This window comes from Corylus avellana, chromosome ca4 (assembly GCF_901000735.1).
Source record: "Corylus avellana chromosome ca4, CavTom2PMs-1.0".
NCBI lineage: Eukaryota > Viridiplantae > Streptophyta > Magnoliopsida > Fagales > Betulaceae > Corylus > Corylus avellana.
The window spans coordinates 34941654-34968167 of record NC_081544.1 but is presented as its reverse complement, the minus strand read 5'-3'; the positions used below and the strand labels follow the sequence as shown (position 1 = coordinate 34968167).

At 36.9% G+C, this 26514-nt stretch overlaps 3 protein-coding genes and 1 non-coding gene across 4 annotated transcripts; 1 reads left to right on the top strand and 3 right to left on the bottom strand.

Annotated features, from left to right (window-relative positions):
* The first annotated feature begins 623 nt into the window (after positions 1-623).
* Positions 624-695, top strand: TRNAC-GCA (transfer RNA cysteine (anticodon GCA)). Its single transcript has one exon. It is a non-coding gene; the product is annotated as a tRNA-Cys (tRNA).
* An 858-nt stretch (positions 696-1553) lies between these two features.
* On the bottom strand, positions 1554-3133 carry LOC132179617 (stemmadenine O-acetyltransferase-like). Its single transcript, XM_059592360.1, has one exon. The coding sequence runs from the start codon at positions 3084-3086 to the stop codon at positions 1788-1790; it is 1299 nt and encodes a 432-aa protein (XP_059448343.1). The 5' UTR covers positions 3087-3133; the 3' UTR covers positions 1554-1787.
* Positions 3134-10863: 7730 nt separating this feature from the next.
* LOC132179699 (stemmadenine O-acetyltransferase-like) lies at positions 10864-12250 on the bottom strand. Its single transcript, XM_059592458.1, has one exon. The coding sequence runs from the start codon at positions 12239-12241 to the stop codon at positions 10943-10945; it is 1299 nt and encodes a 432-aa protein (XP_059448441.1). The 5' UTR covers positions 12242-12250; the 3' UTR covers positions 10864-10942.
* Positions 12251-19855: 7605 nt separating this feature from the next.
* Positions 19856-21154, bottom strand: LOC132179956 (stemmadenine O-acetyltransferase-like). Its single transcript, XM_059592776.1, has one exon. It carries the CDS (start codon positions 21152-21154, stop codon positions 19856-19858), a length of 1299 nt encoding a protein of 432 aa, XP_059448759.1.
* Positions 21155-26514: the final 5360 nt, after the last annotated feature.

Here is a 26514-nt window from a genome sequence, read left to right as displayed (position 1 = left end):
ATGGTACCAATATTGCAACATCATATGATATCGATAGTTTATCCCTTTATAATTAATATATCAAATAAATAAAAGAAAGGAAAACAAGTACCTTTTGTAACTAAATTTTATGGATCACCAAATTATACATTGAGAGATACGGCGCGCGGCCCTACACCATAGCAAAGGGACAACAAAAACTTAAACTAGTATAAAACCTCATTAATTACAAAAACCCCACTAAAAAGAAATAACATCCTCTCCATGCACTAGCTAAAAACATATATAACATGCATTAATAAAGACTTCGTCTGGTCAACTACAAGAAACTTTCAAGTTTCACCCCAATTTGCTATAAGAACTTGCCACATCATTAGGTATATCTATCAATATTATCTTCAATGCCTATATATACAGCTTTATATATATTTTATATCTTTTCTTCACTGATCCACTAATAACATCGGCTACCCATTTAGTGGTGAGTTGTTAATTTCTTCTTCGTTATCTTAATTTATTTACCAGCGCGCTCCTCATTATTTTGGTATCAAATCTTGCTTTAGATCGATGTGTTTCTTTGACTAAGGATTTTTCTTAAATTTGGATATTGATTAATTTCAACAAGGCGTCGTGATACATAAACAGGGTCCATAGCTCAGTGGTAGAGCATTTGACTGCAGATCAAGAGGTCACCGGTTCGAACCCGGTTGGGCCCTTTTTTTTTGTTTTTTTTTTTTTTAATACAAGGCTTTGAGATACGGTAGTAACGGTATTAAATCCCCACCTTCACTAATACGTACGGACTTCGGAATTTAGAGAAAGAGAAAGAGAAGTTATCGCCTAATGTAGTCCATATATAGCTCATCTCATTAATTATATAGTTTATAGAAATGCAATACGTACCCCGACAACGAAAAAAGAAAAGATAGAAAATATATACAACAAAATGAATTATTTTCCGTGCTAGCTCTTATATATTCCTTCTGAGGAGTGAGGATATATATATATATATATATATTAATTTTGTAATTTTATTTATTTGGGTTACGTCTCTACATATATACGCCTTTGTATATATAGCTTTTTTAAAAAAAATATAAAATCACTTTTACACCTAAAGATTAATTATATATAGGATACTATATAACCAAACCTTTTGCATGCATGTGCTTGCCGGTGCCATGAATGATGAACCTTTCTGGTTTCAAGAGAGTTTCTCGTCTTATCAAGTTTACTTGTATATGTATCTATGCTTAATTATTGCTTGCTGCTATGTCCGGGTCAAAATCCCATCACGCGTTTTTAAGAGACAGCTCAATCAACTGGAGACTATGCCTCATCAAGCACAAGTCATTAATTTGAATTTAACCTCTCCCTCTTGTATGGACATATCCAACCAATAATAATAATAAAAAAACCTCTCCTCGCGCGTTTGCACATGCATGAAAGAAAGATATATATCATCAAAGAAACTTATATCACGTCCACTTATTATTATTATTTTATAAGTAAGACTTTATTGCACAACAAACAAACGAAAAAAAAAAAAAAAAAACAGACTACATGGAGAGAGGCTTGTCACGGAGAGACTTTATTACATGGAGAGAGGCTTGTCACGGACTCCAACTACTACAAACAGACTACATGATCTGAAAGATCCTATCAAGGACATTTTTTATCCGTGAAAGATTATTCTAGAGTTTCCTTAATCAGGCATAATAATTAGGGGAAAAAAAAAAAGAGATACAACACCAGATGATTCACAGGCATACTTGCACTGAAACAAACTTTTAAGCAGCAAGACAATTTTAAACTTGAGAAACTTTGGCAGACGAAACATGAGCCAGGAGCTCCTTGTCGACTTCAAATTTAGCCATGTCTTCCTCATCCAAGTTAATCCATACCTCCACTCCACTCCCTGACTTCCTGTCAAACAAAGTAACTAGATTCGGGTATATCAATCGACCCGAGCCTACCCACAAAGGTTTCCCCCACCCGAAATCCGCTTCAAAGACAGGAAACCTGCACAGACTAGTGAAGGCCAACGAGATCACCTCTCCTTTTCTGAATCTTTCCGCGTTCTCTCTCATAAAACTCAAGTGCCCACCACCCTGTTTGAAACTTTTCACGTAATTCATGTCGGCTTTCCGAATGGCATCTCGCACCGGAACAACAACGCTGTGGAACCCATCCTCCGTGTCCCTGGAGAGTACAGAGACTGTGGGCACACTCATGTTTCCAAAATAATTTTCCGGCAGCGGCGGTTCCATCCTCGGACGCAGGTTCGCTATGTGGAAAACGGTGCAGACCTTATTGGGGTCTGCATCTGGTTGGGTGGCGGCGAGGAAGCGACTATATATGAAAGCCGACACGGCCGCCACGCGAGTGGGCCGTGGGTATTCGATGTTGGTGTCGTCGGTGCTGTATTTGGCTCTTATAGCGGCTACGGCAGACGCGTCAAAGACAAATCTTTTTATTGAAATATTTTTCGTCCCCACCCTCACGCTTGGACTTTGGCTAAGAAAAGTTTCCGGAGGGAAGATCTTGGCAGCGTCGAATCGTGGAGTGGCTATGTCGCCACTACCACGAGCAATAGCAGCGAAACTGTTGAGGAACAAGAAGAATGAGGAAGCATCCGCAACCTTGTGGGCGAAGACAAGACCGATGGCGATCCCACCACAGTCGAAGGAGGTGAATTGGATGGCTAAGGCTCGTTCATTGACATCGTCCAATGAAAATGGCAAGAACTTGTTGTTCTCAGCTGGGTTTGGATCCTCAAGAAATTCGGAAAGTTGGCAGTTGGCCTTGGCTTCCACGTAGTGGACCCCCTCATCGTTGCAATCAACGTGAAAATTGTCTTTAACACGTCCTGCTAGCGGGTAAAACCGTGTCAAGGCCTCGGACAAGGATATCTTTATCCGGTCTTGGCGTTCTTCGTAGGTGAGATTAGCACGGGCATCTTCTCTTTGGTAAAAGAGAATGAGAGGCATGAAAATAGAAGGTGTAATTTGATCGATGAAGGAGAGAGTGTGTTGGCGGAGGTGGTCCGGGGTGGGCGAAGAGGGTTTGATAGTGTCTGTGGAGATAACTTGGACGTCAACCTTCATCGTACTAGAAAACTATGAGCAGCTGCCGAAATGAACAGATGTTTTGTTAGTCGATGAGGCTGAGAATGCACGGCCAGCATATATGTAGTTATATATATAGTGGTGCTAGTGCTACGTACTCATGCCCTTGGAGCTATTATTAACAAAACTTCGCTTACACTCACAATTAAATCAAACTGCAAATAGGTAAAAAAAAAAATCATCTCATATGTTCTTATAAAACTATTAAAAAAATCAATCCTTTAATAAAATAACAAGTAGTCATGTGGCGGATATAATGTTATAACATTTTAAAATGATTAATTAAATAACTTGAATTGTGTACCTTCCGCCAGGGTCAAAGTCACTTATCCACACCAAGAAAAAGGTTAGCTTTATGCTTTCTTTTCTTAATCATCAACCCCTGCCCTCAAATCGAAACATTAATTTTCACCTGCTCGATCTTCCTCAGTACACCTTCAGATCACCTTCTCAATTCGAAATTAAACCAAGAAATTCTTAAGGTAGCTAGCTACACTGTCTACATCCAATGGTAGGGTGTACGAAAATAACTGGGGATAAAAATATGAGAGAAATAATGAACAAGAAAAAGAGAGCAAGGACTCTTGAAGCTTAATTCCTGTCTTCTCTGGAGATGATTGTTAAGAATATTACTTGTTATTTACTTCTTTAAGTATTATTAGTCTACTAGGTTTACATTTCCTTAATTTATTAGGTTACTTGCGTCTCTATAAATAGAGGCCTCTGTATTCATTATTATTATTATTAGAGTTAATACAATGTAGTCCATTGTGTACTTTCGCTCTCTTTCTCTCTCTTCTCTCTCTTTCTTCCGTTACTAATATATTATCCAATATATTTAACATGGTATCAGAGCCACTTTTCTATGGCTTTCTATAATTGTCTGTTATGGTGTTTTCTTTTTGACAAATTTCAGTCTAGTCGCCCTACATCACGTGCCGCTCAAAATTTCTGCTGTCCATAGTGTCAAAATCGCCGCAGCCCTTCTGCCGTTGCCGACAGTTCAGACGCCGCCAAGTACAGATCCAAAGAGATCTAAAGTGTCCAAGCTTCCGAGCGCTCACACGCGCCACCAGAAGGATCTGTTCGTCAGTAAACACGCCTCCACGTGCATCCTAAGGGTTCCTCGGGCCCACACGTGCATCTAAAGTGTTTCTTTACGGGCCTCTACAAAGCTCCGATCACAACAACGGTACCACCAATCGACAGATCAAAGCCAGAAGAGTCTAGATCTGTCGAGATCTCCGCCAAAGAAATTCTGACGCGCCTACACGCGCCGCTGCAATGCCTCACGCGCCGCCAGGTTAGGTGGATCAATCTGTTTCCGTACCGCTCCATAAAATACGGCGCCGACGGTCACATCACCACCAAGAACGCAATCATGCCACCACTAATGCGCTGCCACGCGCCAGTGGAATCCTCCGCGCATGGGATTAATGTGCCATAGCACCACCGCTGTTGAGGCGAGTGCACCACATGCGCTAGGCACTGCTTCACTGTATGCCCTAGTGACATGTCAGCCCTAGCGCCATGTCATCACATCTGTAACGTCATCAGCCACTACCACGTCAGTGCATTAGTCATGTCAGCTCACTGCCACGTCAGCACATCAGCCACGTCAACAGATCTGCCACGTCAGCACCTTGATAAGGTTGACTTTTTCTTTGTTGACCATTGACTTTGACAATTGAAAAAGTTGACCAGGTGTTTACTACTCAATTTTTCGTCCTGATTTCAAATGTGTGGTCTATTTCTGCTTTTGGCATCTCTATATGGCAGAAAACAAGATTTTTCTCGAAATTTAGGCGTTTGTTTTATGCGGTTCAAGTTGGTTCATGCTTGTTCAATTCGGTTCCATAGCCTTTTCTTTGGTGTAGTTCAATCCGGTTCATTCTTCTTGTGGTATGCACTCTCAGGTCAGACCAATCTTTCCTCAGGTTCATGGGTTTTTGGGCCAAAGAAGCCCCTTTCAACCGACCCACTTATGCCTTGTCAAATGCCGCCATCATCAGTCACTGCAGCCTCTCCTAAGCCATTGATTCATTACTAGTGAGAATTTTTTGGGTCAGACCTTTCAATGGTCCAAGGGTTTCAGGCATGATAAGCCTCTTCAACCGGCCATTTTTCTCCCTACTTAGCTCAGCCGACCAGGCAAGACGGTCTACTAGTTAGATGGGTCAGACTTTAGTTCAGCCGACAAGGCGAGACGGTCCAAGGGTTTCAGGCATGATTAGCCTTTTCAACTGGCCCTGCTTATCTCAGCCAAGCAGGCGAGACTGTCTACTAGTTAGAATTTTTTGGGACAAACTTTAGCTCAGGTGAGACGGTCCAAGGGTTACGGGCCAAACAAGTCCCTTTTAATCGAACCTACTTTTCTCAGCCGACCAGGCGAGCTCTTCATTATAGTATATGGTTTTCAAGTCCAATTACCACCAAGTGAACCAAGTTCCAACTTAAATGCATAGCTCAATTCAAGCAGAATCCATCGGTCTCTACCAACTTTTATGGCGTTACTCCGGCAACTCTTTCGGTACAAGCAACTTTTTCGGCGAATTCATTTTTCTTTCCCTTTTCTTTTACCCAAACTCAAATTTACACATTGAGTTTGAGGGGGGATGCTAAGAATATTACTTGTTATTTACTTCTTTAAGTATTATTAGTCTACTAGGTTTACCTTTCCTTAGTCTACTTGGTTTACCTTTCCTTAGTCTATTAGGTTACTTACATCTCTATAAATAGAGGCCTCTGTATTCATTATTATTATTATTAGAGTCAATACAATGTAGTCCATTGTGTGCTTTCGCTCTCTCTCTCTTCTCTCTCTTTCTTCCGCTTCTAATATATTATCCAATATTTTTAACAATGATGAACATAAAAATGGTCAGATAATTATTTTACCATCGTCGATCGTCTTCCTCTTGGCTCTAATTAACTTTCTTTTTTTGTTTGTTTGTTTTCCAATATTATATCTTATTTTACTGGATTCTGGTCAAAGGTTAGAATCAACGTACCCCTCAAGCCTTTGATCGATGACAACTGTACAGTGGGTTGGTGAATACAACATCTTTACGTGCTCCTTTTTCTTTCATCGATCTTCTCTCAATCAATTTACGTCCAGATCGAGGTTGAGTGCAAGAATAGGATTGGAAAAATTATTGAGTAGGGTTGACAGGAGGTTGGAGCTTCTTCGTATTACTTACAGCAATAATCAATAAATCAAATCTATACCATATCTTTCCCTATCACACAGCCCCCGCTAAGAAAAACAATATATTATTATCCCATCAAAATTAAGTCATCCTTAATTGTGTTCTTTTTTCCGATCCTTTGCTTTTCATAATATTTTTTTGGGTCTCATTTAGCATGCAGTCCTTATTTATTAGGGCAAACAACCTTGCGTCAGGGTGGCAATATGGGAGCACTATTGCTTCGAAAATATAGCACATGCATGTACATGTGTGATTATAAAGTCAAAGAATTGACTGCTATGAAATTGCATGCATATATATATACATGTGGGTCTGTGACAGGCCAGGGCAGAAGTATTAAGAGGCTTGGGGGCAGGCTTGAAATTTTCTTAAAATGTTCTTATAAATTTTTTCTTTTCTTTTTTAATTTCGTCCACCCACGTTTAAATTCTTAGTCCCACCCTACATGTGAATATATATATATATATATATAGCTTCTATTCGAGAGTAGTGATGCAGACATGGTCATATTTTAACGGTTTATATGTATATAGCTGGCACCCGGAACGTCCACTACGATTGGAAACCTTAATTTCCTGATCTTTTCTAACAAAAAGTCAAATTTATTTCTTTTCACATTTTTAAATAATTTTTTTTATTTTACAAAAAAAATTCATTTTAATTTTCCTATTTATATCACATGAATCAATTACTTTCTCATTTCTCCCCAACCAGTATGTATCAAACCGAGCGTCTCAAGTTTTGGTATTCAACAACTTTGCGTCCCTTTGGCCGATCGACTTTCAATTGATTCTTTGACCTACCGCCTTCGTTTTTTTTTTTTTTTTGACATATCCACACAGGAGGGGGAGGGAAAATTCGAACTGATGACCTCCACTTCATGAGACGTAGTCTTCAACCAATTGAGCTACTCCTTAAAGACTTAACGTCTTGATTTTTACTTTTTTAGTACTGAACTTAATGCATTGCCTTGCTCCATCGAGGCATGGACTGAGATTTTCCAAACTTCAATTTACTTCAATTTTTGACTTTTTTGAACTGCATTTTGATATCGACTCAATCTACATCTAAACCTTACAGTACTATTATCACAAATAATGTATTCCTGACAATTTTCAAACATTATCCTTATCATTCATGTGAAATATATATATATATATATATATATATATATATATATATATAAAAGCTCTTAATTAAATTAATTTGGTAAAACATAGAGTTTGAGTACTATATATATACAATTAAATTAATTTGGTAAAACATAGAGTTTGAGTACTATATATATACATGGTAAATTAATAGGATATACAGATGCTACAGTGAAAACGTTGCATGCTTTTCAGTTGACAGTGAATTGTTTAGCATGAACCACCACAGGTACACAGCGTAAGCAATGAAGACACGAGGCCATTTTCAAAAATTGTTAACTTTAAGGATCGTTTTCACGAAAAATAATAGTTATTAATTATTATTAGGAATAGAGTGGAGGGAAATGAAATAATTATTTTTACTCTTTAATTTTGATACAGCACACATACTTTAACTCAAATTAAATCAAAATTATTAAAAGCTCCACATTATAATTACTTTTTTCAACTTATATTAAAAAGAACAAAAAAATAAAAAACATTAATTAGCCACTCACAATAGAGGCTGGGGTGACACAACCACCCCAAAGCCCTTAGAGTGGCCGTGACCATCCTAGAGGAGCTCCGGGGTTGGTTGTGACAAAATGCCACGAGAGTGTTCACTTCATCCTGCCGTATGGGGTTCCGACCGTATGGGGTGTGAGAAACCACCGACTTTATAGAGGTGTCCAGGCCGGCACGATGCACCGTCCCCCGTTTTTTTTTTTTTTTTGGGCGGATACCCACCCCTTGGCCATGAGGTGGTTCCGTCTATCTGACCTGGGTATAGAGTGGCTGAAATACGACCCCGCCAGAGGGTGAATTAGGCCCTATTTTTGATCCCTTTTTTTTTTGGCGAGGTGTGCGTGGGGTGGTTGAACCACCCCGTGATATTAAAAATGGGGTGAATCCATTTTATCTTTCTCCTTTTTTTTTATTTATTTTGCTTTATATATATATTAATATTAAAAAGTACACTTTTGTTGCACCTGTCAGATGGCATTGTAGTTGGAACAGTACCGTTCCAGCAACAGTGCCGGCCCCGGGTTGTTGGCAAACGGGGCCGAAGTTCTACATCATTAAGATTGAATTTGACCAAGAGGGTTTGACGTTGTCTCTTAATTTGGAGGTCACTTCGACATCAACCTTCATCGTTTCTTACCTATAATATAATTAAGAAGAGTGTTACGAGTAGAGATAATTTTTTTTTAAAAAAAAAAAATTATAAATTAAAATGGTACAATATGAATGGAAATAAGGGTGGAAATATTAACGGTTTTAAAAAAATTATAAATTAAAGTTGTACAACATGAATGGAAATAAGGGTGGAAACATTAATGGTTTACTACCTACCAACCGCTTACCAACCGACAACGGATTTCTGGCCGTCAGTAGGCGGAATAAAAATATTGTTTCAAGTTTCAACATCGTTTCGGTTTGGTAGGCGGTAAATTTTATTTATTTTTTTTTTCGGTTAACTGACAATTAACTAACTTAACTGATTTTTCAAGTGATTTTTGAACTTTATCTAGTAACTTTCATTATTGTGGTTGTCATTTTGGTCCGTATTTCATGAATTTACTTTTTCTTTTCATTTATAAAACATATTATTTACTGATTATGTAGTCACAAGGAAGTTGATAAATTTTAACATAAAAACATGTAACCAACTTACGCGACCACCTATTAATCGACAAACCGATTAACCGAAAAATTTGAAACTATTCATTGTGGGTATGAAGTCAGTTAATTAATCAACTTAATAGATTTTTACGAATCGGTAGGCGAAAATGCCCTTACTGACACCGATCGAACTGATACCCATCCCTAATTGAAAATGAGATAAATTTAAATTTTGAGAAACCCAATTTTATTGTGTCACATTGTAAATTTTTTTTTTTTATAAAATTTGTTTGCAAACCTAACATTTTCTTATAATTAATGTCTAGCTGCCAAAATTAACAGAGTTTTATGATCAGTATATGAGGCTAAAAATGGGTGCATGTGGGCATATATAGGGGATATACGGAGAGCCACCTTGGCTAGCTAGTAATTAAGTTATATATGTAAGGAAATTAATGAAGTGATAACACAGCTAGAAATTAATGAATCAAATTATACATATATATATATAGCTCTCCCTTTTTATTAGGCATAAAATCTTGCATCGATCAGGCTGGCAGTATCTTTCATTCATGACTTTATTAATAGAAGGAATAAAATGTGCTTTTTTTTTTTCTTTTTTTTTTTTTAAGGCTTATAGACTTAATTTGCAGCATTTATGAATGAAATTGATATGGATTCTCATTTTTTTTGAAAAAAAAAAAAAAAAAAAAAAAATTGTAGCATTTATGCATAAACACATTTTGGTGGATAATTAATTTAAATTTGAACATATGCATGCACATCATCTTCAAAGGGGGTGGCCGGATGTGGGTGTTCGGTCACATCCATAGGTTTTTTATTTTATTTTATTATTATTATTTTTTAAACATATCCGCACAAAGGAAAAGAGGGATTCGAACTAGTGACGTCCGCTTTATTAGGTGTGGTTACATCCATAGCTAACGCCTTGGGGTTGGTTTGGCCCTCACTATAAAGGCTAAAAGGCGTGGCTGAGCCACCTTAGCCTTTTTAAATTTTTTAACTTTATGATTTTTTTTTAAAAAAATTATACAGATATTTTAATCTTGATGAAAATATTTTACTGTCAATATTTTTTTGTTGGCCATGAGGGCATTGGCATTAATTGTTTTAATAATTAGTGAAAAACATTGACAAAATTAATAGTTTGAGGTTGAAGACATTAATAATAGAGTTATAGTTTGAAAAGAGTACATATACTTTTCATTTTATTTTTTTATTTTTTACACCTAATAATATAATGTTACTTCTTCCTTAACATTATTAAGCGAATATATATAGCTTTAAAAAATATATATATATATAAAATCACTTTTACACCTAAAGATTAATTATATATAGGATACTATATAAGCAAACCTTTTGCATGCATGTGCTTGCCGGTGCCATGAATATTGATGAACCTTTCTGGTTTTATGAGAGTTTCTGGTCTTGTGAAGTTTACTTGTATATGTATCTATGATTAATTATTGCTTGCTATTCTGTCTGGATCAAAATCTTATTGCGCATCAATATGTAGCTCAATTGGTTGGAGACTATATATGTCTCATGAAGAGTAAGTCACTAATTTGAATCCAACCTTCCTCTCTTGTGTGCATATGTATAAAAAAAAAAAAAATCCCTCCTTGCTGTGCATACAAGAAAAATATTCAAACCGCATAATATATATATATATATCATCAAAGAAACTTACATCACGTCCACTGATTATTATTGCACAACAAACAAAAAAAAAAAAAAAAAAAAAGAAGATACATTTTGGACGTACTTCTTCAAAGAAATCAACACCAGATGATTCACGGGCCAGGCATAGTACTTGCACTGAAACAAACTTTTAAGCAACAAGACAATTTTAAACTTGAGAAACTTTGGCCGACGAAACATGAGCCAGGAGCTCCTTGTCGACTTCAAATTTAGCCATGTCTTCCTCATCCAAGTTAATCCATACCTCCACTCCACTCCCTGACTTCCTGTCAAACAAAGTAACTAGATTCGGGTATATCAATCGACCCGAGCCTACCCACAAAGGTTTCCCCCACCCGAAATCCGCTTCAAAGACAGGAAACCTGCACAGACTAGTGAAGGCCAACGAGATCACCTCTCCTTTTCTGAATCTTTCCGCGTTCTCTCTCATAAAACTCAAGTGCCCACCACCCTGTTTGAAACTTTTCACGTAATTCATGTCGGCTTTCCGAATGGCATCTCGCACCGGAACAACAACGCTGTGGAACCCATCCTCCGTGTCCCTGGAGAGTACAGAGACTGTGGACACGCTCATGTTTCCAAAATAATTTTCCGGCAGCGGCGGTTCCATCCTCGGACGCAGGTTCGCTATGTGGAAAACGGTGCAGACCTTATTGGGGTCTGCATCTGGTTGGGTGGCGGCGAGGAAGCGACTATATATGAAAGCCGACACGGCCTCCACGCGAGTGGGCCGTGGGTATTCGATGTTGGTGTCGTCGGTGCTGTATTTGGCTCTTATAGCGGCTACGGCAGACGCGTCAAAGACAAATCTTTTTATTGAAATATTTTTCTTCCCCACCCTCACGCTTGGACTTTGGCTAAGAAAAGTTTCCGGAGGGAAGATCTTGGCAGCGTCGAATCGTGGAGTGGCTATGTCGCCACTACCACGAGCAATAGCAGCAAAACTGTTGAGGAACAAGAAGAATGAGGAAGCATCCGCAACCTTGTGGGCGAAGACAAGACCGATGGCGATCCCACCACAGTCGAAGGAGGTGAATTGGATGGCTAAGGCTCGTTCATTGACATCGTCCAATGAAAATGGCAAGAACTTGTTGTTCTCAGCTGGGTTTGGATCCTCAAGAAATTCGGAAAGTTGGCAGTTGGCCTTGGCTTCCACGTAGTGGACCCCCTCATCGTTGCAATCAACGTGAAAATTGTCTTTAACACGTCCTGCTAGCGGGTAAAACCGTGTCAAGGCCTCGGACAAGGATATCTTTATCCGGTCTTGGCGTTCTTCGTAGGTGAGATTAGCACGGGCATCTTCTCTTTGGTAAAAGAGAATGAGAGGCATGAAAATAGAAGGTGTAATTTGATCGATGAAGGAGAGAGTGTGTTGGCGGAGGTGGTCCGGGGTGGGCGAAGAGGGTTTGATAGTGTCTGTGGAGATAACTTGGACGTCAACCTTCATCGTACTAGAAAACTATGAGAAGCTGCCGAAATTAACAGATGTTTTGTTAGTCGATGAGGCTGAGAATGCACGGCCAGCATATATGTAGTTATATATATAGTGGTGCTAGTGCTGCGTACTCATGGCCTTGGAGCTATTATTAACAAAACTTCGCTTACACTCACAATTAAATCAAACTGCAAATAGGTAAAAAAAAAAAATCATCTCATATGTTCTTATAAAACTATTAAAAAAATCAATCCTTTAATAAAATAACACGTAGTCATGTGGCGGATATAATGTTATAACATTTTAAAATGATTAATTAAATAACTTGAATTGTGTACCTTCCGCCAGGGTCAAAGTCACTTATCCACACCAAGAAAAAGGTTAGCTTTATGCTTTCTTTTCTTAATCATCAACCCCTGTCCTCAAATCGAAACATTAATTTTCACCTGCTCGATCTTCCTCAGTACACCTTCAGTTCACCTTCTCAATTCGAAATTAACTAAGAAATTCTTAAGGTCTCTAGCTACACTGTCTACATCCAATGGTAGGGTGTAAGAAAAGAACTGGGGATAAAAATATGAGAGAAATAATGAACAAGAAAAAGAGAGCAAGGACTCTTGAAGCTTAATTCCCGTCTTCTCTGGAGATGATGAACATAAAAATGGTCAGATAATTATTTTACCATCGTCGATCGTCTTCCTCTTGGCTCTAATTAACTTTCTTTTTTTGTTTGTTTGTTTTCCAATATTATATCTTATTTTACTCGATTCTGGTCGAACGTTAGAATCAACGTATCTTATTTTAGCAATAATCAATATTAAATCAAATCTATACCATATCTTTCCCTATCCCACTGCCCCCGCTAAGAAAAACAAAATATTATTATCCCATCAAAATTAAGTCATCCTTAATTGTGTTCTTCTTTTTTCCGATCCTTTGCTTTTTATAATATTTTTTTGGGTCTCATTTAGCATGCAGTCCTTATTTATTAGGGCAAACAACCTTGCGTCAGGGTGGCAATATGGGAGCACTATTGCTTCAAAAATATAGCACATGCATGTACATGTGTGATTATAAAGTCAAAGAATTGACTGCTATGAAATTGCATGCAAATATATATACATGTAGGTCTGTGACAGGCCAGGGCGGAAGTATTAATTAAAGAGGCTTGGGGGCAGGCTTGTAATTTTCTTAAAATGTTCTTATAAATTTTTTCTTTTCATTTTTTAATTTCGTCCACCCACGTTTAAATTCTTAGTCCCACCCTACATGTGAATATATATATATATATATAGCTTCTATTCGAGAGTAGTGATGCAGACATGGCCATATTTTAACGGTTTATATATATATAGCTGGCACCCGGAACGTCCACTTCGATCGGTAACCTTTCCTCTTTTCTAACAAAAAGTCGAATTTATTTCTTTTTACATTTTTAAATAATTTTTTTATTTTACAAAAAAAATTCAAAATTCATTTTAATTTTCATATTTATATCACATGAATCAATTACTTTCTCATTTCTCCCCAACCAGTATGTATCAAACCGAGCGTCTCAAGTTTTGGTATTCAACAACTTTGCGTCCCTTTGGCCGATCGACTTTCCATTGATTCTTTGATCTATTGGCTTCATTTTTTTTTTTTTTTTGACATGTCCACACAGGAGGGGGAGGAAAAATTCGAACTGATGACCTCCACTTCATGAGACGTGATCTTCAACCAATTGAGTTACTCCTTAAAGACTTAACGTCTTGATTTTTACTTTTGTAGTACTGAACTTGATGCATTGCCTTGCTCCATCGAGGCATGGACTGAGATTTTCCAAACTTCAATTTACTTCAATTTTTGACTTTTTTGAACTGCATTTTGATATCGACTCAATCTACATCTAAACCTTACAACATACCATATTTTGACAATGAATTTGCCTAACACTATTATCACAAATAATGTATTCATGACAATTTTCAAACATTATCCTTATCATTCATGTGAAATATATATATATATATATATATATATATATATATGGTAAATTAATAGGATATACAGATGCTATAGTGGAAACGTTGCATGCTTTTCAGTTGACAGTGAATTGTTTAGCATGAACCACCACAGGTACACAGGGTAAGCAATGAAAACACGAGGCCATTTTAAAAAAATTGTTAACTTTAAGGATCGTTTGGTTCATGAAATGCGTATTTTGTTAAGAAAAAAAATTGTTATTACTAGAAATAGAGCGAAGTGAAATGAAATAATTATTTTTATTCCTTAATTTTTAACAACACATACTTTAACTCAAATTAAATCAAAATTACTAAAAATCCCACATTATTATTATTTTTTTCAACTTACATTAAAAAAAAAAAAAAAATTATAAGCCACCCGCAAAAGAGGCCGGGGTGGCACAACCACCCCCGAAGCCCTTAGAGTGGTCGTGACCATCCTAGAGGAGCTCCGGGGGTGGTTGTGGTTGGGGTGGCCTAGCCACCTCAAAATGCCAAGAGGGTGATTGCACCATCCTGGCCTCTTTTGTGGGTGGTCGACCATTTTATTTTTATTTTTTTAGGTTTTTAAGTTTAAAATATATATATATTGTTTTTTTTTTTCTTTTGAAAAATGCAATATATTCCTTATGGCCGAACCATATCACGATAAAATAATTAAAAAACAAGTCGGCTTTCAATGCGACAACCATCACGTACGTTTATGACTATCGCATCTGATTTTTTTATGAGATTTGATTGGATGCGATGTTTTTTTTTTTTTTTTTTGGTCAATTGATTGGAAGCGAAGTTGGGAATTGAATTAATATTGCGCCGTTAATCTTGGCTTCTTTTCTGTTAGTTGTAAAATGAAGTTCTGCATAATTAAGATTGCATTTGACGAATTGAAGGGGGTTTGACGGTGTCTCTTAATTTGGAGATCACTTCGACATCAACCTTCATCGTTTCTTACCTAGAATATAATTAAGGGGAGTGTTACGCGTACAGATAATTTAAATTAAAGTGGTACAATATGAATGGAAATAAGGGTGGAAACATGAACGGTTTTAAAAAAATTATAAATTAAAATTGTACAACATGAATGGAAATAAGGGCGGAAACCCGACAATGGATTTCTGGCCGTCAATAGGCAGAATAAAAATATCGTTTCAAGTTTCAACATCAGTTTGGTTTGGTAGGCGGTAAATTTATTTATTAATTTTTTTTTTCGGTTAACTGACAATTAACTGACTTAACTAATTTTTTAAGTGATTTTTGAACTTTATCTGGTAACTTTCTTTATTGTGTTTGTCGATTTGCGATTGTCATTTTGGTCTGTATTTCATGAATATACTTTTTCTTTTAATTTATAAAACATATTATTTACTGATTATGTAGTCACAAGGAAGTTGATAAATTTTAACATAAAAACTTGTAACCGACTTACCCGACCACCTATTAATCGACTAACCGATTAACCGGAAAATTTGAAACTATTCATTGTCGGTATGAAGTTAGTTAATTAATCAACTTAATTGATTTTTACGAATCAGTAGGCGAAAATGCCCATACTGACACCGATTGAACTGATACCCATCCTTAATTGAAAATGAGATAAATTTAAATTTTGAGAAACCCAATTCTATTGTCACATTGTAAAATTTTTTTTATAAAATTTGTTCGCAAACCTAACATTTTCTTATAATTAATGTCTAGCTGCCAAAATTAACAGATTTTTATGATCGATATATGAGGCTAAAAATGGGTGCATGTGGGCATAGGGGATATACGGAGAGCCACCTTGGCTAGCTAGTAATTAAGTTATATATGTAAGGAAATGAAGTGATATATATATAGCTCTCCCTTTTTATTAGGCATAAAATTAATCTTGCATCGATCAGGCTGGCAGTATCTTTCATTCATGACTTTATTAATAGAAGGAATTGAATTACATCTGCATTTTTTTTTTTTTTTTTTTTTTTTATAAGGCTTATAGACTTAATTTGCAGCAATTATGAATGAAATTGATATGAATTCCCTTAAAAAAAATAATAATAAAATTTCAGCATTTATGCATAAACTCATTTTGGTGGATAATTAATTTAAATTTGAACATATGCATGCACATCATCTTCAAAGGGGGTGGCCGAATGTGGGTGTTCGGTCACACCCATAGCTTTTTTTTTTTTTTTTTTTTTTTTTTTGGGCTGACCCACCTTAGCCTTTTTAAATTTTTTAACTTTTTGATTTTTTTTTAAATAAATAAAATTATACGGATATTTTAATCTTGATGAAAATATTTTACTGTCAATTTTGTTTTGTTGGCTGTTAAATATATTGGATAATATATTAGAAGCGGAAGAAAGAGAGAGAAGAGAGAGAGAGCGAAAACACACAATGGACTACATTGTATTGACTCTAATATTAATAATGAATACAGAGGCATCTATTTATAGAGAGGCAAGTAACCTAGTAGATTAAGGAAAGGTAAACCTAGTAGAATAAGGAAATGTAAACCTAGTAGAATAAGAAAAGGTAAACCTAGTAGACTAATAATACCTAAAGAAGTAAATAACAAGTAATATTCTTAACATCCCCCTTCAAACTCAATGTGTAAACTTGAGTTTGGATAAACGAAAAGGGAAAGAAAAAGGAATTCGCCGAAAAAGCTGCTTGTGCCAAAACAATTGCCGAAGTAACGCCATAAAAGTTGTTAAAGACCGATAGATTATGCCTGAATTTGAGCAATGCATTTAAGCTGAAGCTTGGTTCACTTGGTTGTAATTTTGACTTGAAAACCATATACTAGTAATGAAGTAGCTCGCCTGGTCGGCTGAGAAAAGTAGGTTCGGTTAAAAGGAGCTTGTTTGGCCCATAACCCTTGGACTGTCTCGCCTGATCGGCTGAGCTAAAGTCTGACCCAAAAATTCTAGCTAGTAGACCGTCTCGCCTGGTCGGCTGAGATAAGTAGGGCCGGTTGAAGATGCTAATCATGTCTGAAACCCTTGGATCGTCTCGCCTAGTCGGCTGAGATAAGTAGGCCCGATTGAAGAGGCTAATCATGTCTGAAACCCTTGGACCGTCTCGCCTAGTCGGCTGAGATAAGTAGGCCCGATTGAAGAGGCTAATTATGTCTGAAACCCTTGGACCGTCTCGCCTTGTCGGCTGAACTAAAGTCTGACTAGTAGACCGTCTCGCCTGGTCGGCTGAGATAAGCAGGGCCGGTTGAAGAGGCTAATCATGCCTGAAACCCTTGGACCGTCTCGCCTTGTCGGCTGAACTAAAGTCTGGCCCATCTGACTAGTAGACCGTCTCGCCTATCCGGCTGAGCTAAGTAAGGAGAAAAATGGCCGGTTGAAGAGGCTATTCAGTGACCGGTGATGGCGGCATTTGACAAGGCATCAGTGGGCCGGTTGAAAGGGGCTTCTTTGGCCCGAAAACCCATGGACCTAAGGAAAGATTGGTCTGACCCGAGAGTGCCATCCGCAAGAAGAATGAACCGGATTGAATTGCGTCAAAGAATAGGCTATAAAACCGAATTGAACAAGCATAAACCAACTTGAACCGCATAAAACAAACGCCTAAATTTGAAGAAGAGTCTTGTTTTCTGCCATATAGAGATGCCAAAAGCAAAAATAGACCACAAATTTGAAATCAGGACGAAAAATTGGGTAGGAAACACCTGGTCTTTTTTTTTTTTCAGTGGTCAAAGTCAACGGTCAACAGTCAAGTCAACGCTACAAAAAGTCAACCATGTCAAGGTGCTGACGTGGCAGATAGGGCTGACGTGGTGCATAGAGTTGATGTGGCTCTGATGACGTGGCACACATGCTGCGTGGCACTGATGACGTGGCAATTAGGGCTGACGTGGCTATGATGACGTGGCAAGGATTGCGTGGCAATTAGGGCTGACGTGGCAAGGATGGCGCGTGGCACGTGGGTGCGATGGCACATGTGGCACACGCGCGAACGGAGGAGGCTTGTCCTGGCGCATGGATCTGACGCGTGGAACTTCTGTGGGCGCGTGGAGGCGCGTGCAGCGTCGTATGGAGGATATGGGACTTGTTCTGGAATCACCGAGATGAAAGCTATCGATTGGTGGTCTTGGAGAAGTGATCGGACCACCGTGACGGCTGGTGGCGGAAGGGCAGTGGCGGAATTGCCAAAAATTTGGGCGGCGCGTGAGGGCGCGTGGAAGCTCCGATGGGGCTGTGTGCGGCGGCTCTGGGACGGTTGTCTTCCGGGTTTTCAAGCGATATAGTGATACACTGAAAACCTCGAGGAGAAGATAAAGAACCGTGAGGAGCAGAGAGAATGATTCGCCGGATAACACTGGCGGCGCCGGAAAACGTCAAAGACGTTTATTGGAGGCCACAGAAAAGTGGCTCTGATACCATGTTAAATATATTGGATAATATATTAGAAGCGGAAGAAAGAGAGAGAAGAGAGAGAGAGCGAAAACACACAATGGACTACATTGTATTGACTCTAATATTAATAATGAATACAGAGGCATCTATTTATAGAGAGGCAAGTAACCTAGTAGATTAAGGAAAGGTAAACCTAGTAGAATAAGGAAATGTAAACCTAGTAGAATAAGAAAAGGTAAACCTAGTAGACTAATAATACCTAAAGAAGTAAATAACAAGTAATATTCTTAACATTGGCCATGAGGGCATTGGCATTAATTGTTTTAATAATCTGTGAAAAACATTGACAAAATTAATAGTTTAAGGTCGAAGACATTAATAATAGATCGAGTTATAGTTTGAAAAGAGTATGTATACTTTGTCATTTTATTTATTTTTTTATTTTTTTACACCTAATAATACAATGTTACTTCTTCCTTAACATTATTAGGCGAATATATATAGCTTTAAAAAAAATATATAACATCACTTTTACACCTAAAGATTAATTATATATAGGATACGATATAACCAAACCTTTTGCATGCATGTGCTTGCGCGCCGGTGACATGAATGATGAACCTTTCTGGTTTTAAGAGAGTTTCTGGTCTTGTGAAGTTTACTTGTATATGTATCTGTGCTTAATTACTGCTTGCCATTCTGTTCTGATCAAAATTTCATTGCGCGTCTCTAAGAGGTAGCTCAATCAACTGAAAACTATGTCTCATGAAACATAGATTATTAATTTGAATCCAACCTTCCCCTCTTATGTTTACATGTCAAAAAAAAAAAAAAAAATCTCCTCGCGTGAATGCACATGCATGCAAGAAAAATATTCATCAATATCCCTAAAAGCCGTCTCAATTTAAACCGCATAATATATATACCCATTTACATCGATCATCAAAGAAACTTATATCACGTCCACTGATTATTATTATTATTTTATAAGTAAGACTTTATTGCACAACAAACAAAGAAAAAAAAAATTACATGGAGAGAGGCTTGTCAGGACTCCAACTACAACAAACAGACTACAAGATCTGAAAGATCCTATCAAGGACATTTTTTATCCTTGAAAGATTATTCTAGAGTTTCCTTAATCAGGAAATAATAATTAGGGAAAAAAAAAGAAGATACATTTTGGACTTCTTCAAAAAAATCAACACCAGATAATCCACAGGCCAGGCATACTTGCACTGAAACAAACATTTTTAAGCAACAAGAAAATTTTAAACTTGAGAAACTTTGGCAGACGAAACATGAGCCAGGAGCTCCTTGTCGACTTCAAATTTAGCCATGTCTTCCTCATCCAAGTTAAGCCATACCTCCACTCCACTCCCTGACTTCCTGTCAAACAAAGTAACTAGATTCGGGTATATCAATCGACACGAGCCCACCCACAAAGGTTTCCCCCACCCGAAATCCGCTTCAAAGACAGAAAACCTGCACAGACTAGTGAAGGCCAACGAGATCACCTCTCCTTTTCTGAATCTTTCCGCGTTCTCTCTCATAAAACTCAAGTACCCACCACCCTGTTTGAAACTTTTCACGTAATTCATGTCGGCTTTCAGAATGGCATCTCGCACCGGAATAACAACGCTGTGGAACCCAACCTCCGTGTCCCTGGAGAGTACAGAGACTGTGGGCACACTCATGTTTCCAAAATAATTTTCCGACAGCGGCGGCTCCATCCTCGGACGCAGGTTCGCTATGTGGAAAACGGTGCAGACCTTATTGGGGTCTGCATCTGGTTGGGTGGCGGCGAGGAAGCGACTATATATGAAAGCCGACACGGCCTCCACGCGAGTGGGCCGTGGGTATTCGATGTTGGTGTCGTCGGTGCTGTATTTGGCTCTTATAGCGGCTACGGCAGACGCGTCAAAGACAAATCTTTTTATTGAAATATTTTTCTTCCCCACCCTCACGCTTGGACTTTGGCTAAGAAAAGTTTCCGGAGGGAAGATCTTGGCAGCGTCGAATCGTGGAGTGGCTATGTCGCCACTACCACGAGCAATAGCAGCGAAACTGTTGAGGAACAAGAAGAATGAGGAAGCATCCGCAACCTTGTGGGCGAAGACAAGACCGATGGCGATCCCACCACAGTCGAAGGAGGTGAATTGGATGGCTAAGGCTCGTTCATTGACATCGTCCAATGAAAATGGCAAGAACTTGTTGTTCTCAGCTGGGTTTGGATCCTCAAGAAATTCGGAAAGTTGGCAGTTGGCCTTGGCTTCCACGTAGTGGACCCCCTCATCGTTGCAATCAACGTGAAAATTGTCTTTAACACGTCCTGCTAGCGGGTAAAACCGTGTCAAGGCCTCGGACAAGGATATCTTTATCCGGTCTTGGCGTTCTTCGTAGGTGAGATTAGCACGGGCATCTTCTCTTTGGTAAAAGAGAATGAGAGGCATGAAAATAGAAGGTGTAATTTGATCGATGAAGGAGAGAGTGTGTTGGCGGAGGTGGTCCGGGGTGGGCGAAGAGGGTTTGATAGTGTCTGTGGAGATAACTTGGACGTCAACCTTCATCGTACTAGAAAACTATGAGAAGCTGCCGAAATTAACAGATATTTTGTTAGTCGGTGAGGCTGAGAATGTACGGCCAGTATATATATAGTTATATATATATATATATATATATATATATATAGTGGTGCTAGTGCTACGTACTCATGGCCTTGGAGCTATTATTAACAAAACTTCGCTTACACTCACAATTAAATCAAACTGCAAATAGGTTAAAAAAAAATCATCTCATATATTCTTATAAAACTATTAAAAAAATCAAACCTTTAATAAAATAACATATAAGTCATGTGGCGGATATAATGTTATAACATTTTAAAATAATTAAATAACTTGAATTGTGTACGCACGACAAAACAAGATTTTGATCGTGAAATAAAATAGGAAGATAATTTTCTCTCCCTTCCGCCAGGGCCAAAGTCACTTATCCATACCAAGAAAAAGGCTAGCTTTATACTTTCTTTTCTTAATCATCAACCCCAGGCCAGCCCTCCGTGGCGAAGCCACGTTGGTCTTTGGGGGTGCCGTGAGCTTTAAAAAAAAAAAAAAAAAAATTTCTTTTTTCCTACCCATGTAAGCCACGGCACCTCCAACGGTACATTGCACTGTGTCGTAGTAGTCCTAGTGGGAGTTTCATGTTTGATTGTTCATTTGTTTGAACTTTGAAGGCTTAATCTTGAGATGGGAAGAGAAGAGGTGAGACTGGCGAGGAGTGAGGAGTCTTATCTCGTGAAAGGTGGAAAATTGGAAATAGAAGATAAGAAATGAGTGGTTAAAAGATAAGAATGAAATTTTTTAAGGAAAAAAAAAACTTGCAAGGAGTAGTAGGCTGTAGGCTGTAGGCTTGCGCAAGTTTATTTTTTATTTTATTTTTTTCTGAGCAGTACGTAGGCTTGAGCGTGAGTTGAAGACTGAAGTTTAAGGAAGAAAAAAATAATAATAATAAAAGAAATAATTGTAGACAGTAGAAGGGTGAGTTTTACGGTAGAAAAAGTATATATTAAAGAGAAGAGGTGAGGAGAACTAAGACAAAAAGACGAAGATAGGTGTTAGTGGAATTTGAAGGAAGGAAAAAAAAAAAATGATGAGAGTAAATGTAAGCATTAAATTCTAGAAGGTGTGAACTGGAATTGTAAGGAAGAAAAAAAATAAATAAATAGAGGAGTAGGTGTGAGGATGTGAATTTTTTTTTTTTTTTAAAAAAAAAAAAAAAATTATGGTGAGAAAGTTTAGAATACAATTTAAACTAAAATAGAAGTACTAAAATTAATTAGTGTGGGAGGAAGTTTATAAGACAATTTAGAAGATAACTTTTTTTTTTGGTTCAATTATTTCTTTTTCTAATTCATTATTTGTTTTTATTGGTTTACGGCATTCGGCTAGACCTTATTGTGCTTGGTTCGTTTTCAAGAAATCCTTTAAGATACCTCTGATTCACTATTAATTGTGCTCAAGTTTATTTCGTAATTAATAAGTAGTTTATATTATTATGTCTTTGTGATAGGTAGATAATATTTTGAATGGTTACTTTGTTTATTGAAGTTCTTGTTTACCTTTTTGTTGTTGTTGCTCAATCATGTCAATAGCAAACTAAACACTTTTGTATTGGGAATGAAATTTTTTTTTTCTTCAGTGCCAATACGTTACATTTCTAATATATCAATTTAAATACGAATTTTTATAGATATCTTGTTGTAATGCATATATTGTGTGAATTACCAAATTTTTAGGGTGTAGAAAATTTTTAAGTCGCAAAAAAAATTTTAGCAGCACTCTCAATATAAATTGTCTGGATCCGCCACTGCTAGCCCTCAATCCGAAACATCGATTTTCACCTGCTCTTCCTCAGTACACCTTCAGATGGATCACCTTCTCAATTCGAAATTAAACTAAGAAATTCTTAAGGTCGCTAGCTACACTTTCTACATCCAATGGTAGGGTGCAACCGTGCAAGAAAAGAACTGGGGATAAAAATATGAGAGAAATAATGAACAAGAAAAAGAGAGCAAGGACTCTTGAAGCTTAATTCCTGTCTTCTCTGGAGATGATGAACATAGAAATGGTCAGATAATTATTTTACCATCGTCGTCTTCCTCTTGGCTCTAATTAACTTTCCATTACTATATCTTATTTTACTCGATTCTAGTCAAAGGTTAGAATCAACGTACCCCTCAAGCCTTTGATCGATGACAACTGTACAGTTGCTTGGTGAATACAACATCTTTACGCGCGTGCTCCTTTTTCTTTCATCGATCTAATTCTCTCAATGAATTTACGTCCAGATCGAGGTTGAGTGCAAGAAGAGGATTGGAAAAATTATTTAGTAGGGTTGATCGACAGGAGGTTGGAGCTAGCTTCTTCGAATTATTTATAGCAATAATCAATATTAAATCAAATCTATACCATATCTTTCCCTATAAAACTGCCCCCGCTAAGATAAAAAAAATATTATTATCCCATCAAAGTCTTCCTTAATTGTGTTCTTCTTTTTTTCCTTTGCTTTTTATAATATTTTTGTGGGTCTCATTTAGCATGCGTCAGGGCGGCAATATGGGAGCACTATTGCTTCGAAAATATTGCACACATGCATGTACATGTGTGATTATATATAAAGTCAAAGAATTGACTCCTATGAAATTGCATGTATATTATATATAGACGTACATGTGCGTCTGTGACAATGCGGAAGTATTAAGAGGCTTGGGGGCAGGCTTGTAATTTTCTTAATTTTTTTTTTTTTTAATTCTTTTTTGATTTCGTCCACCCACGTTTAAAATCTTAGTCCCACCTGCCCTACATGTGAATATATAACTTCTATTCGAGAGTAGTGATGCAGACATGGCCATATTTTTAACGGTTTATATATATATGGGTGAAGCTAAAGAGCACGCTCGGTGCGTGGAATTTTTTTTTTAATATTTTTAATTATAAAAAATAAAATAAAATTCAGTTGACGTGTACGTGCATGGCACGCTAGCGTATTGTGTATCATGACCATATATATATATATAGCTGCCAGCCTGCCAACCGAAACGTCGACTACGATTGGTACGTAACCTTTCCTCTTTTCTAACAAAAAGTCAACTTTATTTCTTTTTACATTTTTAAATAATTTTTTAATTTTTTTTTTTACAAAAAAATTCAAAAATCATTTTAAATTTCATATTTATATCAAATTAATCAATTATTTTCTCATTTCTTCCCAACCAGCATCCAGCATGCATGTATGAAACCGAGCCTCTCAATTACTTTAATTTGCATCCCTTTGGCTGATCGACTTTCAACTGATCGATTCCTCGACCAAACGTCTTGATTTTTAGCACTGGACTTGATGCATTGCCTTGCGAGCTTAGATCGAGGCATTGACGACTGAGAGTTTCCAAACTTCAATTTTTTTGACTTTTTTGAACCGCATTTTGATATCGACTCAATCTATAATACCTAAACCTTACAGCATACCATATTTTGACATTGAATTTGCCTAATACTATTCTCACAAATAATGTATTCATGACAATTTTCAAACATTATCCTTATCATTCATGTGAAATATATATATATGTATATATATAGTATATGCTTTTAAATTAATTTGGTAAAACATAGAGTTTGAGTGTATATATGTATACACACGGTAGATGTGTAGCACTGTATATTAACCGAAATAGGATATAGATGCTATAGTGGAAAAGTTGCATGCTTAATTTTCAGTTGACAGTACTGAATTATTTAGCATGAACTGCCACAGGTCCACAGCATAAGCAATGAAAACACGAGGCAGTTTTCAAAAATTGAAGGCTCGTTTGATTTACGAAATGGGTATTTCGTTAAGAAAAATAATTTGTTATTATTAAGAATAGAGTGGAGGAAAATGAAATAATTATTCTTATTCCATAATTTTGTAACAACACACATACTTTAACTCAAAATAAATCAAATTACTAAAAATCTCACAAAATTATTATTTTCTTCAACTTATAATATTAAAAAGAAAAATAAATAAATAAATAAATCCCTTATTAGCCACCCACATGCAGAAGAGGCTGAGGTGCCCACAACTACCCTCAAAGCCCTTAAAGTGGCCGTGACCATTCTAGAGGAGCCCTGGGGTGGTTACGGCCACCCGTAAAGCAAATTTGGAGTGGTTAGGCCACCCCAAAATGCCACGAGAGTCGTTGCACCACCCCGGCCTCTTTTGTGTGGTTGGCTGACCACTTTATTTTTTTAAGTTTTTGTTTTTATATTTTTTGGTTTTTAAGTTTAAAAATATATAATTTTTTTTTCTTTGGAGAAATGCAATATATTACTTATGGCCGACCCATATCACGATAAAATAATTAAAAAAAAAAACAAGTCGGCATTCAATGCGACAACTTTCACGTTCGTTTATGGCAATCGCATATGATTTTTTATGAGATTTTATTGGATGCGATTTTTTTTGTTCTTTTGTCAATTGACTCCGGCCAGGAAGCGAAGTTGGGAATTGAATTAATGCGCCGTTAATCTTGGCTTCTTTTCTGTTGTAAAATGAAGTTATACATGATTAAGATTGAATTTGACTAAGAGGGTTTGGGATTGAGATCCCTTCTGATTATTTAGAATTTGAGATTTTTATATTACGAAATCATAGCTTTCATTTTAAATTTAATGGTCTATAAAATTATTTAAACTTCCGTAAAACAAAAGCTAGTTTAAAATCAAAATTTAATGCCTCGGTTATACAAAAACAGCTGACATTTCATAGACTATTAGATTTAAAATGAAATGTCACGATTTCGTAAATGAGATTCTCTAATTTTGAGTAATTAGAGGAGATCTCAATCCCAAGGTTTGACGGTGTCTTAATTTGGAGATCACTTGTACGTCAACCTTCATCGTTTCTTACCTATAATATAATTAAGATGAGTACTGTTAGACTTACAAATAATTATTATTTTTTTTTTGGTAAAAAAAAATTATAAATTGATGTAGCACAACATGATTGGAAATAAGGGTGGACACATTAAATGTTTACCACCTACCAACAGCTTACTAACCGACAACCAATTTTTGGTGGTCGGTAGGCGAAATAAAAATATTGTTTCAATATCGGTTCGGTTCAGTAGGTAGTAGATTTTTTAAAATTAACTGACTTAACCGATTTTTCAAATGATTTTTGAATTTTATCTAGTAACTTTTCTAATTATGTTTGTCAAAATTAACAGAGTTTTATGATCGGTATGCGAGGCTAAAAATGGGTGCACGTGGGCATAGGGGATATATGGAGAACCACCTTGGCTAGCTAGTAAGTTATATATGTAAGGAAATGAAGTGATAATACAGCTAAAAATTTATGAATCAAATTAATATATATACATTATATA